The sequence below is a fragment of the Montipora capricornis genome, chromosome 12 (genome assembly GCF_036669925.1).
Source record: "Montipora capricornis isolate CH-2021 chromosome 12, ASM3666992v2, whole genome shotgun sequence".
NCBI classification, from domain to species: Eukaryota; Metazoa; Cnidaria; class Anthozoa; order Scleractinia; family Acroporidae; genus Montipora; species Montipora capricornis.
In genome coordinates, this window is record NC_090894.1 from 5928803 (window position 1) to 5942665 (window position 13863).

At 38.9% G+C, this 13863-nt stretch overlaps 1 protein-coding gene across 1 annotated transcript in view; it reads right to left on the minus strand.

The window, feature by feature from the left end:
• Positions 1-13863, minus strand: part of LOC138025362 (kinetochore-associated protein 1-like) — an 86069-nt gene that overhangs the window by 38693 nt on the left and 33513 nt on the right. Inside the window, exons 23-35 of the mRNA XM_068872584.1 lie at positions 11945-12001; positions 10361-10477; positions 9476-9535; positions 7525-7635; positions 5891-6034; positions 5475-5573; positions 5136-5236; positions 4524-4626; positions 3788-3847; positions 3061-3138; positions 2709-2825; positions 1398-1467; positions 497-561 (exon numbers count right to left, since the gene is read on the minus strand). Of these exons, the coding sequence (XP_068728685.1) occupies positions 497-561; positions 1398-1467; positions 2709-2825; positions 3061-3138; positions 3788-3847; positions 4524-4626; positions 5136-5236; positions 5475-5573; positions 5891-6034; positions 7525-7635; positions 9476-9535; positions 10361-10477; positions 11945-12001 (1182 nt within the window). The remainder of the gene's footprint in view (positions 1-496; positions 562-1397; positions 1468-2708; positions 2826-3060; positions 3139-3787; positions 3848-4523; positions 4627-5135; positions 5237-5474; positions 5574-5890; positions 6035-7524; positions 7636-9475; positions 9536-10360; positions 10478-11944; positions 12002-13863) is intronic.

Sequence of the window (13863 nt, forward strand, 5' to 3'; positions counted from 1 at the left end):
ACCAAGTCTAGTTCATCTCAGTTGTGAACTTGAACTTATTTGTTTGGTATATGAAGGCGAAAATCTATAAAGTAGAGTCATGTACAGTATATTTTGCTATGAGTTTCCATACAAACCTTTGAATTTCCCGCCATGTTGCCCTGATTACCCATGATGCAATCAAGAGCGTGAACTCTTATATTGTAAACAGAGTTAACTGAGTAGAGTGTAATGTGAAGTGCTAGATTTCCATCCCATATGAACCATGTGAGCGCCAGCCCACGTAACCTTTCCTTGAACTCTTATATTGGTTTGGCTTCCTTCAACAAAATTTGAAAACGAAAAGGAATGGAAAAATACGCTGCCTGAACAGCAAAACGTGGTGCTTTATTGAAGGTCAGTAGGATTACAAGCTCAAGAGATCTGTTGTTCTATACAACCAGCACAATAGGTAACAAGATCGCTGTGTCGTATTTCAATGCTGTAGTACACATTTCCCCATTTCTTACATGCTCACCTGTAGGGCCGATATAAGTTGCAGTGAAGAGAGATACTCATCCACGTCAAGGAGAGAGAATAGACCTGTAAGTGAAATTAGACATAGGCCAAACACAGACTTTGCAAACAAAAAAGACTGGATGGATAAGTGAGAGTTTAATGAAAGATTGCCATGATCATGGAGATTTTGGCAGTGACTAAAAACTACCAAACGGACTGAAGCCGATTGTAAATATCTTGTCGAAGATAATGCCAATGACAACAGCATTAATGATGATAACGATGATGATGAAGATAAATTAGCAAAGAATAATAGGGAAATTAAACAAATCAACTTTAGGGTTCAGACTGTCAAAACAAGTTGACGACTGCTTAAGGAATTTTTATAACGAGGTTTGAAGAGAAAATCAGGACAAACATCGACAGCAAAGTAGGTTCAACTTGGCTCCATTTTCCACACACTCGGCTGACGATAACAAACACAAATTTAAAAGCCACTAAAATAAGGGTATGGAGAGTGACATAAGGTTAACAAACTTAAATTGATTGACTTTGGGACAAACGAGGTATAAGGATGCAGAGAACGCATGTTTTATGAGTCAAATGAGTCAATGAGTCAACGAGTCATGAGTCAATGGACTCACAGTCAATATTGCAATAATTTGTTGATTAAGCCTAAGCCCTCGTTTCAGTGATTAGGCCTAAGCACTCTCTGAAAATTTAGCTTTCATTTTATGGTTTCAGTAACTGCACTAACTCGTTGACTCATTGACTCATGACTCATTGAGTCATTGACTCATAAATACTTGACACTCAAGGATGCATGCCAAGATCATGAAAAAAAAACAATCACGGAAAAAGAGAGTCTTCATTAAATGCAGAGTCTAAGCTTGTCAGAAGTAAAAAATAAAGGAACTCACCATGTGTTTTCATGAATTTCAAAACTGCAATTCCTGTTTCTACTGCCACATTTCTCTCTAAATTAGACTCCTATATAAAGTAAAACAATCAATCTTCTTCTGCAGAAGCACATGACCTTGAAGTTTGTAACTTGCAACTCTTTTCCTAGGAACAAAGCTGCGGATTTTAGGACACCAATTTTGTGCCCAAATATGGACAAAATGAGATCGAAGCTACAAGCGCGGGAAAATGCACGAGCTATGCTACATCCAAATAAGGAAATCTTTAAACTAAAAAACAACCAAGCTCTGAACAAGAGTAAAACGCTTCAAGGTCATGAACTTCTGCCTTCTGTAATTCCAAGTTGTCATGTACAGTAATTGGCATAATGTATGTAACAAGTCCACATTCTGGAGCAAAGGCTGTGAACTTTGTTTCATGCACAACACCAGTGGCACGTTTCAAACAATAGCCTGAGTGTCAGATTACGGAAGGGGCTGTCCGGAAGCTTGAAAGTACAGACGAAACCACTTAAGCGATTGTATCATCATCATCATATCTTTATGCCCCTCGGAAGTTTAGAGTAGCTTAGTGTATCTAGTATCTCCAGGCGTTCATCCTCCAAACCATGATATACCACAGAGAACAGACCACAGCATCGGGAACACCAAGCCCAATTCTTTGCGAATAGTGTATGCATTCGTTTACATCCAAGAGGGTTATGAACATTGAAGGGTTGTGAGATGGGGCCTACATTTTTTTTGTCCTTTTCCGAGAAGACTTGAGAGTCTAACCATTAATTTTGCAGATGTCATAACAAAGGCAGCACTTTAATTTCTCTTCAGTTATTTTAAGACCCTGAGTTTTGGTCCGGCCAGGGCTTTGATCCCGCGACCTCCCGCACAATAGTCCAATGCTCAACCAATGTATGACGCAAAAAAGAGGATAAAGAAAAAAGGAAAAAAAATTGAAACGATAACCTAACCCTACAAGCTCACGAAACAAAGCAAACATTTTACAAGATTATACACCTGAACCCTGAATTTGTAACCACCTCAGGTTTCAGGACAACTGTGTGCAAATCCAATGCCCTAGTCTCTATGCCTGCCTCCACGAAGGTAAGAAATTAGTTACTTGTGTGATGGAGTAAACTCGGCACAAGACTAACACCTCTACCTAGCACCACACAAGCTGAAAGCACTGGATAGCATCAAAATTCTATTATAGAGAATGTGCTGCAGGCTTCGTAATAACGCAGAAACAATGTCAAACTAAAACCAAACATTTCTATCAATTGCCCCAAATATAATGTGAAAACACGTCCATTGAACCTGCTCATTGTGTCCCTCTTCATCTAAAATTCCACAAAGCCATGTCACCAACTCGTGAGCGTATTTTTCTGCCTGATGCAGCGGAAGTGACTGCAGGAGTTCCAGGCATTCTGGAGCCTATAACCAAAAACACATATACTTGTTGAAAATCGCCACCAACTGATTCAGTGATTGTTAAACTTCTGCCACTCATGAGGCTAACTGAGAGCAAAAAACCTAGGCAGTTTAAGTCGTTAAATCATTTGTCAGGTGACTCATTAACATAATGCCACACATGTACCTGTGTCAATGAACTACAGAGAAACTATCATTTTGAACCTCAGTGTCACTTTTTAAAATAAACTGCCTTTACCTTCTTCTCAATGCATAGTTTCTGGAGTCTTACAACATACGCCTCATCTTCAGTGATATGACTGAACGATCTTACAACCTTTACAGTAAAAGCAACAACAACAACAATCACGAAGAGAATTCAGTAGGAAAGCGACCTGCATCGCCTTGAAACCGCCAAAACACTTGTAATGCGATATCACTCAAGCATCAATACAATACAAAAGTAGAGTTCAATCTTTGCTGAACAATTAACAGAGATTCCAACCCTGCCGTTTTGGCCGGAAACCTCCCCTTTTCCGCGAATATTTCCGGCCTCCCGTTTTTGCTTAATATTCAAGAGAAGTTGATTTTTCTTTGTTTAACCAGTCTTTAACCAGTCTGTTAAAACTGAGCTTGAAATTGTCAATACATGAAGCCCAAAGCTTGACCACACTCCTGACCATTTTTAATTTTATGCTACATTCCCCATTCAAGCAAATATTGTTATCAAAGGACCAATAGGTCTTAGCTTTCACTGCCTGTTAAAGACTCCACTATTTTCCTAGTCCGTCTGCCCCTGTCCACACCTTTACTGTCAAGGCTAGAGACCATTCAACCCCAGTTTAGTTCAGTTTACTGATGGTTAAATTTGCAAGACTTTCAATGGTCACATAAAGGAGCTAAGCTCCAATTCCAGGTGTACCCTTAATGACCACAACACCGGATTTCACATCAAAGCATTCCATAGGTGTCTTGTGGCTAAATACCTTTAACGCATCCTCCATAACAGTTGGCTCGTCTCTGGTCAATATATACCTTACTATTGCCTAGAATACAATAAAGAGGGTTTCGGACGAGTAAGTAACAGGTTCTTGACACACAGTTCAATATATCATTAACAACCACACATACATTAGGTTAAGTTGAAGGAAAAGCTGAAGAATTGTCAAAAGAACATCTCATCTGGTTTACACTGTCCTAGATGGCAACAAAACGTCATTTTGGAGGGCAAATACTGCATAGGACGGGCAAGCAGTCTCTACTTTATGAGGTCCAGTCTGAAGGTGCAATGGTATTGATTTTGTAAAACAACATGAAGATTGCAAGGATCTCAGTGTGTTGAAAACAAGAAGTCTGTCACAATAATATTGATGATGATGATGAAAATGACAATGACAGAAACAGCGAACAATGATAAGGACAGGGACTGATCACATCGGTTCCATGTGATCGATCACCATGTGAAGATGGCAACAGTAATGCTGGCAGCAATGGCAGTGATCACTTTTGCTTTCCCTTACATTTTACAACAACTATGTAATAATTTTGCTCTTTTGTCTCTATTTGAGATAACAATGTCTCAAAGAGTTGAGTAACAATGACTTGATTTCGTAAAACTGCAAAAGCAGTCCAAAGATAAAGGTATAACCTTTAAGCCCCCGACGAATTGCAGACAAATGATTCATGCCATTGTTCCAACATTGGATTGACTATTGGTCTCACCTTTGCTTTTGAGGCATATGACACATGAAAGGTTCTCAAGCCATAGCGAGAGAGCATCCTCTTTAGTTCAACCAGTCGATATTGTTCTTTAAGGTTAAGGTCACTGTTGATGGACATTGTTTGTTAGCGTTGGTGTGAAAGAAAACGATTTAACCACTGACGGCATGCAGTGCATAGAGCTACATGAATAAGTAATTACTCTGATGGACCTTCCAAAGTTTTAGTACAAGTATCAGCCAATACCCCATTCCAGGCATTGTTTTCACAGGCAACCTAACATTGCAAAAAGAGATCTCGGAATAGAGAATTAAGATACTTAAATATGAAGATAATAGGACTGGACTGAGGATGGAACGTAGATTTTTTTAAAAACTGTTCTTTTTAAGCATCGTCCTGTGGGTGAGGAGGAGCTCTAAAGCTTTGCGACAATGTGCCACTTTGAGTAGGTACCTCAATTTCCATCAAAGAATCTAAATCAAACTGTGGTGTTGCATAAATCAAAATGTTCAAACCATTGGACTATTAAATGTAAGTAGATCATGTCTATGTAGTCTATTATTTTCCTCTCATCATAGTTAACGTACTCTGTATTACACTGCAAATAAAACTCACTCAGGATGTTCTGCCATGAACTCAGTAACAAGGTTCTCAACACTCTTGCTCCACGGTATCATAGCATGTCTCATAATCTCCAAGGTAGCTTTACAACGGACCTGAAAAATAATCATCGATTCTCAATAAAATGAGAAGACATGCTTTTGCAGGGCCCGATCTACGGGAGGAGTGCAGAGAGTGCAGGGGGTGCGCAAAAATAAAATTTCCCACTGAGCCAAACGAAGTAAACATACAACAAGCCGGCCCAGAAACAATACCTCAAAATGTTAACTCAAAGGCAACTGCACAAGCGATAAAATAAATAAGCTCAAAACTTACAGGTGAGAAGTCTTTTACCTCTTTATCTTTGATACAGGAAATGACAGCGATAACTCTTGCCTCCCATAACGAGTTTGAAAGAGCTGAATATGCACCAGCACTCCTGTTGAACAAGTCCTGATAATGTAACACAGACGAAAGTTGATCACACAGTGATTTTAGGCAACAAACATCAAAATTACTAAGAAATTTACTAAAGGCAAATGTAGTGTTCCACAGAAATAAACTTAGAAGAACTAAAACCTTTGAACTGAGGGAAAGCAGAATACAGAATGATTTACGAGACGTTTTTTCAGCGCTATATATCGGTTTCCTTTAAGTTATCAAATTGAATGGAATCAGTTCGCACAGGTTCAATCACTAAAGCATGACAACATATCACTTTCTTAATAAAAACCCAGGTAAAACGTGGTGTCCCATTTTTTAATCTTTACCTCTATGTAGTGCAGTAACATGGTGTCCCTATCAAGGCTGTGATGGACCATGTATGGAGCAATGTATTTGGTAATGGCATTAGGTATGAGCTCAGCAGCAACTACACGGTCCAGCAAACGAAATACAATAGTGCTTGTGGTTTCCTGGAGGATACAAAAAAATGAATAGAGTTACACAAAATGGGGTATACTTTAACTATGGACTGATTGTTTTCTGGATTCCTTATATTATTCATTTAATCCTTAAAATTGAGGAGTAAGGATTGCACAGTTGGTTTGTGCACGGCCTTCTGTGCGAAAGGTCCCGAATTCGATCCCTTTTGACTTCGCATCCTTACTTCAACTTCTTTCCATTTTGTGTAGCTTCAGGTAGCTTTTTAAATACCCTTAAAACGAAGCACTGGTATAAAGAGGGGGTAAAACGTGCACACCGTCAGCTTCCTGGGAGAATACCTTCCCAAGGGTAACGGAACTTCAGACGTTAAATACGGTGTATCTTTACCTGTACCAAAATTCTCAGTACTTTTTGCCGCTGAATTGCTCCAAGGCAGTTCCATCAGTTATTTCTGATAACGTGACTGAACAATGACGTCTCCATTACCTCATTTGTTAGAGTATCTAAGAAGATCTAGGAGGGCTGTGGGTTGAGATCCCACCTGAGAGTAGGATTTTTTTAGTTCCAGATGGTCACCATCTTGTTTATGTGACAGGCAGTTGCAGCCGAAAAGAGAGTGTATATACCTCTTACTAACTGAGTTTGAGGTCTTTGAGGTCCGTACTGTAAGTTACGGACCGAGTTTTTTCCCGTTGATTTATGGCCCGCACACTTCGCGCTTGGGCCATAAATCAACGAGGATCCGTAACTTACAGTACGGACCGAGAAAACGAGGTTAGTAAGATATTTATTATATCTGAGGTTAATCCGGCGCGCGGGCAAGGAAACTAGTCAAAGTCAAGCGGAAGGTTCAACTGCCACAAAGATTGCCGTGCCAAAATTCCAAAAACTAAATCTTCTTGGCTGTTAAGTTTGAAATAGTTGCTTGCAAGATTCAAACAGTTTTCAGTACAAGTTTATGCAACAAAAATGACATGAAAAACTCGCTAGATGATGTTTTATTGAAATTTTAAATTTAGTGGGCTGTACAGCGGGCCGTACTGTAGAATACGGCCCGCTAATTTAGCCAATTACAGCGCGCGTACTATCTGAGAGATAAAATACATTTAACGATTATTGGATGAGGTTGAGCATGTTAGCGATAATTATCAAGGCCAAAGTTTGTGCGCGTACTATCTGAGGGATATAATAAAAACATGTACTGCTCTGTGCTCTGTGCGAGTCATTTACAACCCGAAAAGCAAATACAAACAACACATTAGAAAACTTTGATCTTCTGAGTGCTCATAAATAGTGTAAAGAGCCCATATGATAAAATGCTTATTGTCTGCGTTTAGGTTGGGCCAGACAGGAAAATATTTGGCCCTTAGTCATGGCGCATGGACCTCGCATTTCCTGTCCCGCCCTCCCACTCCGTCAATAAGTACAATAGTAGATTTCTTGGTTCCTTCTGTATGCTCCTGTTTGAGAAATAAATAATGATAAAGTATGTAGCTAACATTTTACAGTAAAACAGCACCTGGGAAAATTCTGCCAAAGTGATTTTACAGCAATACTTGGTGTGTAAGTCAACAAGATCTGACAGCTGTTGCACCATGTTCATCAAGCTGCCAAGTTCATCTTTAGTGTTCTAAGGGAACAGTTACAGAATCGGAAAGCAAGTGGTGAAAAAAGCCACTGACAATGATAACGATATCAATCCACAGGTATATAGTTACCAAATGCAGGGGTGCATTTTACAGTATTTTGGGAAATAGGAAAGGCAATTAACTCTGTAAAATTTAGCTACAAAATTGGCAAAAACTGAATCCCAAGACCTAAACCATCTTAGAATATGATTTATCATTAAAAGGAAGGCACTTTGTGCAAACATCAATCAGAAAACCTTTCAACCTGCAGACAGAAAACTGGAAAGGGTGCAGTAAATATTCACTGGCTTTTAAGACACATAACCTGATCATGTAATTAACACTAATTCAGGGTTAAATACCGATCAAGGTTCGAGTTTTACCCATCAAAAAAGCCTTCAACAATCTAGTTTTTGTGTTGAAGTAAAGCAAAAAGTCTAATTCAAAATTGAAGGATAGGAATCTTGTGGAAAGGATTAGCATATGTAATAGGACTATATGCTGTCCAATTTGGTAATAAATGGATGACAAAAAAAAAACGAGGATTGCCAAATTGGAGAAGGACAAGGCCACTAAGGTGCGGGATTACAGGATATAGATCAAAATATCACAAATGATTTGATATTTCGCTGTTTTGATATTACCTTGATATATTTTGATATCATCATGACATTCTTATATTCTTATATGATATTTTGATATTATCATGATGTTTTGATATTCCAATATCTGCATGACACATAAATATAGAATATACCTCAGTCTTTAATCCTTGAGCCAAAAGAAGCACACTACATATGAATATACCTCGTTCTTTATTTCATGAGCCAAAACAAGCATGCTACATCATGATCTATATCAAAATATCAAACCTCACACCATATCACTTGACCCTAGTAAAGACCTGAGACTTTGATAGACTTCTTGATATTTTGATAATGTCATGATGAATCAAAATATCAAACCACAATGCATATCACTTGACCCCAGCAAAGACTTGAGATTTTGATAGAATTCTTGATATTTTGATAATATCATGAGATCTTGATATTCAAGTACCTCTGCAGAATATCAAAATATCATTGCCTTCCATCACTATCAAAATCTCATGATATTATCAAAAAACCTTCCAAGAAATGTATAAGAACAATTTTTGATATATCAAAAGTGATACAACCTCTTGATATTTTGATATTCCGCAATGCCGCACCTCACTCCAAGGCAAGCTGAGGAATTTTTCTAATCTAATTATTTCCAAATTGGGCAAGCATGAAGTCCTGTTACCTATTAATTATCTAGCTGCGTCAAAAACGGTTTGTTAGAGACGATTACTTTAAAAAACTGAGAGAAACCACTTCCGGTGTCTGTTCTGTGGCTCAACAATGCCGTGTGCTTAAGCTCCCTAATACATGTAGCTGCAACCTGATTGACCAATACTAGGCTTTTTTTATTTATTTTCACATTTCATTGGTTGACGGAAATTATCCAGATTTTTCTTAAATTGGAAAGTTTGTTCAAAGCAGAAGTAAACGTTACAGCAAAAACTATCCAATTTATTTTAAATTTGAACAGTTGGAAAAATTAAAAAAAAATAGATCTGTTGGCAATATTGCATTTTGATGCAGCTATATTAATTAGCTATAAAATCAGGCTTTGAACAACTGGGCCCAGTTCATTAAAGTTTTGTTCTTTTTCAACAATTTTGTTTGCCCTTTTGATGAAGGAATATCCCAGAGTGTTTGAAAAAAGTACCTTTTTTATACACGTTCTGTTATATATTTTTGCTTTTATATAATATACTTATTTTTATTCTGAATAGATAGGAATATCAATAGATCATACCAGGTTGCAATTGTTTGAGCCATTCAAAAGTGCCCTTGCTGTTGCTGGTAGGCCACAAACCTAAAAAACAAATCAGTTTCCATATTTTCTTCTTCACAAAGAGTGCAAACCACGCATTGAACAGCACAAGTTTCAGCCTCCATAAAATCAAGGTATCAAAACTTAGTTGTGGCATATTTAAACAAGCCCGTTTGGACTGCTGACAACTTTTAATTTGGATGGCCAAAGAAGACACCATTAACATAAATGTATGTGAACCACTCAAGAGTAATGTATTGCATCTATCAGCACTATGGGATGTGGACAAGACAGCCTCATTTTTCCTACTAAAATTTCAGTTTATTAACAAGCACTTCAACAAATGCAGTTTATTTACAAATAAAAGTTAGAGATCATGGAAAAGGTTGTGATTACTATGAAAAAAAAAGCTCAAAAGAAAGTGGAACCCTCACTAATGTTCCCATTTAGTGCCGAGTGTACTCATAGTACTGATGGCTGAGCCTGCTCCCAGGACTCCTTTGAAGTAATCTGCTGACCAGGAACTGCACAGGGTCAGCCAAGTTGTGTTTTGAACGCCACAAGTGATTTCAAGAATTTGTTTCTCTATTACTGCCCAGATGGATTTCTTGGAAGTGTTCCCTTTTTTCTTGGCTAACTTTGGTTCTATTATTACTATTGTAATTCCTTTCGTTGTTCATCAAGAAGTCCATTTCTTCATTAAGTTTCAACTTCCAGTTCCCAGTGTCCAGAACCCACTGTTCATTCCCATTAAGGCCTTTCTTCGAGTGCCATCCAAAATGCCTCACCCCACTTTCTATTTTGACCCTTCTGGCCCTTTAAATAATTATAATATCACTATTGTAATAATAGCATCAGTGAAAGAACCTGGTCAACAAATTGCCCTGGAGTTGCAAGCCCTCTTCCTGAAGCACTTCCTGATACACTTTTAGATGCTGACAAAAAAACACTGGCAAGTTGTAAAGAATTTTGTGGCCAACCCTCCTGAAACAGATTTATAACATGACGATAAGTGAAGATACGTCCACAAAGGCCAGCAATTAGATGCACACAGATTTCAGTAAGTGTCTTTATTATATGACTAGCTCCATGAGTGGGCAATATGAACCAAATCCCGCACTGCGATTGGCTCCCCAAGTGGCAAGATGGAGCTACACTGCCTGCTCGGGATTTCTCGCTTAATTGGTCCCGCAAGATCAAAGATAATTTTTTTGGTGTTTTATCCCACATAATAAATCCTTTATTGACCAAGCTTGTTTGGTCAAGATGGCTGGACATCAGCCTTGTTCTTTTTTTGCGTGTTTATGGACCTCAAACGTGGCCAATATCTAGCCATCTTAATTGATCTCAAGCTTGGTCAATAACCCATGCCTCATCTAGACACGAGGGGCAGTTGCGAGAATTCGAAACAGTTATGCGTCGCAGTTGCATAACTGTCAAGAATTCTCCCAACTCCCCCAAGTGTTTAGATGAGGCTAAAATATTTTTCAAAGATAATGCAACAAATGAAGGAAAATGCTGGGTTTTTTTAACTTCTTGATTGAAAAAGATTTTTTAATACACGCTCATATTTCCTACAAGCCAATCAAAACATGCGTCTGACAATACATAACCAATCAAATTTCTTCTGATGTCTCAGCCATGTTTCCATATTCTCATCTAAACACAGCTATTGACCAATGAGAGTGCGGGTACTATCCTAATTATCTTGTAATGGTATATGGCAATATAGTATTTCAATATTTTACATTCTATCTCATCACAGATAATGATGGTACTGCCTGCTATCTTTAATAATAATTGATGTTCCTTAAATACACTGAATATACACAGTGAATAACACCGCAACTTTCTTTTCTGTTTTGGATGGCATATTGGAGACCAAAGCAAAATATATGCATGTGTATTACCTTTTGCCAACAAATGCAAGCAGGATGCTATAATCTGCTTTGTAAGACAATAATTTTACACCTTTCAAGTATTGGTCAATTGTATTGCTTGTGGGCAAACTAACAAATGTTACAGCTCCCGTTCAACAAAACATTAAAAAGTGTGTCATGCAGTGTTGAATGTTATTGAATGAAACAGAGATGAGTGCCATTCTGTTCAACAAGTTGCTGCATGTGAAATGGCGCCAACCAATCGTTTTCCACTCTCACATTCACATGATTTGGAAGGCTAGATATGGCATCCACAGCATGTGATGGGAAAGAGTCATCTTTATTTGAACAGAACTAACTTAAAGGCAAACAAGTTTTGAGCACACAATGACAACAACCTTTCGTCTTTCGCCATTTCCAAATTTGCCGCCAAAAATGGAAAGAATTTGTAATTACTGTTCGACAAAAGTTGAATCTGTTTATACCCATTCAACAGTTTGCACAACATTGTCATTCAACAAGCTTTAACATTGAGAAACATTTGTTGAACTGTGTCACCAGCTTGACTGACCTTCTCTGAAAGTTCCATGTTCCTAGCTCTTTGTTCCAGCCAACCAGCCAACATCCTCTGTTCAAAAGAAAGTTGGGTTTTTGTGGTGTTATAACGGCCCTTTTTGTTCAACCTCTTCAAATAACATCACTTTTAAACTGGACATAAAGCATGGCACACTCTTTCTATTATACATGTTATCTTTTGAAATATCCACCCTGACAATTTCATACTATTGACATTGCCAATTCCGTACTTGAAAAAGAAATGAAGTGTCCATATCTCACATGTATTTTACAATTATATAAAATAATAATTGTCATTTTGTGATTATTTTCATTATTTCAACATTGAATCACAATGGTAGGTCGGTATGGATAATTGAAGATGCTATACGTCCAGATTAAAGACATGAGAATAGTCCATTTTTAAATGTTTTGATGTTAAAACAATGCCATTACAATGTACATGGTAATAGAGTGTAATTGAAATTCTGTGCTTCTTAGTGCCAAAAAAGGAGAGCATGCACCATTTCTTACCATGATGAAATACCACATTTACAAGTAGCTATTATTCTTATACAATGACACTTTCGAAGAAAATTAAAAAGCTGACAAGAGCCAATAATATTGTAACGAGCCAAGTCAAACAACAATTTTCTCACCAAACACGCACATGTATTTTTATATTCATCTATTCGACCACTAACTCTCTGGAGAGATCCTATTACAACCGCGTGGCAGTAACGCAACAAGGCAGCAAGTCGCAACTAGAATAATGTCATGCAGCAGTGCCATCACACCACCCCCCCCCCCCCCTGCCGCCCCATCCTTACAAAAGAACAAAACTAGGTTCACACAATGTCACAATTAGTTGAATTTTAGAAAACATAGAAAAGTTTTAGTCCATTTGGTAGGCTTCCTTCATGATTGACGCGGCCTTTTCCCAGCTCCCTCAGCAGCAGTAGGCACCCCTCCAAGGCCGTTGGCTGCTGTAGCAGACTTGGGAACATGCTGCTCAGCCAACTTTCCATTCGTAGGAATGGCACCTGTAGTGTTTGGCTCTGCTAGCCAGTTGCTCGGCACGGTCGCAGTATCAACAGTCAATGCATGGTCTTCTCGAAAGAGCGTCAGCATTTCCATGGCATATACCAGAACGGTGCTGGATGTCAAAATCATAAGTGCCCAGGAGTTCAAGTCACCTGGCAAGTTCGCCTTCAGGATTTTTGAATTTTAGTAGCCATTTAAGGGCACCATGGTCAGTGTAGACAAGAAACTGCCTTCCACACAAGTAGTGATGGTAGGTCTTTACTGCCACAACAACTGATAAAAGTTCCTTACGTGTCACGCAATAGTTTCTCTCGCTCTTGCTCAGTGACTTGCTGTGGAATGCAATCACCTTCTCTTCCCCACCCCCCCCCCCCTTGGACTTGAGAGAGTACTGCGCCAAGGCCAGTGTTGCTTGCGTCTGTATCTAGGATGAACAGGCCATCGGCAGTTGGGAAGGCCAAAATGGGAACTGTTGTCGGCAAGGTTTTTAGCCGGCAAAATGCATCCTCACACTCGCTGGTCCACCGGAATTCTCTTTGGCCCTCACTTAGCTTGGGTCTGGGAATGTCAGCAAAGCCACGGACAAAGCGTCTATAGTAAGAGCAGAGACCCAGGAAGCTTTTGACATCCTTTGCTGTCCGTGGAGAGGGTCAAGTACGTACAGCCTCGACCTTCTTGGCATAGGTAGATACGCCATGATTGCTCACCACACGGCCAAGAAAAGGAACGGATTGCTGAAGGAGAATGCACTTCTTGGGGCTCAGTTTGAGGCCTGCATCACATAATTGTTGTAATAAAGTGCGGAGTCTCTTAATCGCTTCTCCAAACTCTCTACCATGGACTATGATGTCATCTAAAAAGAGGAGACACCTCCCATGGTAAGCTCGACAA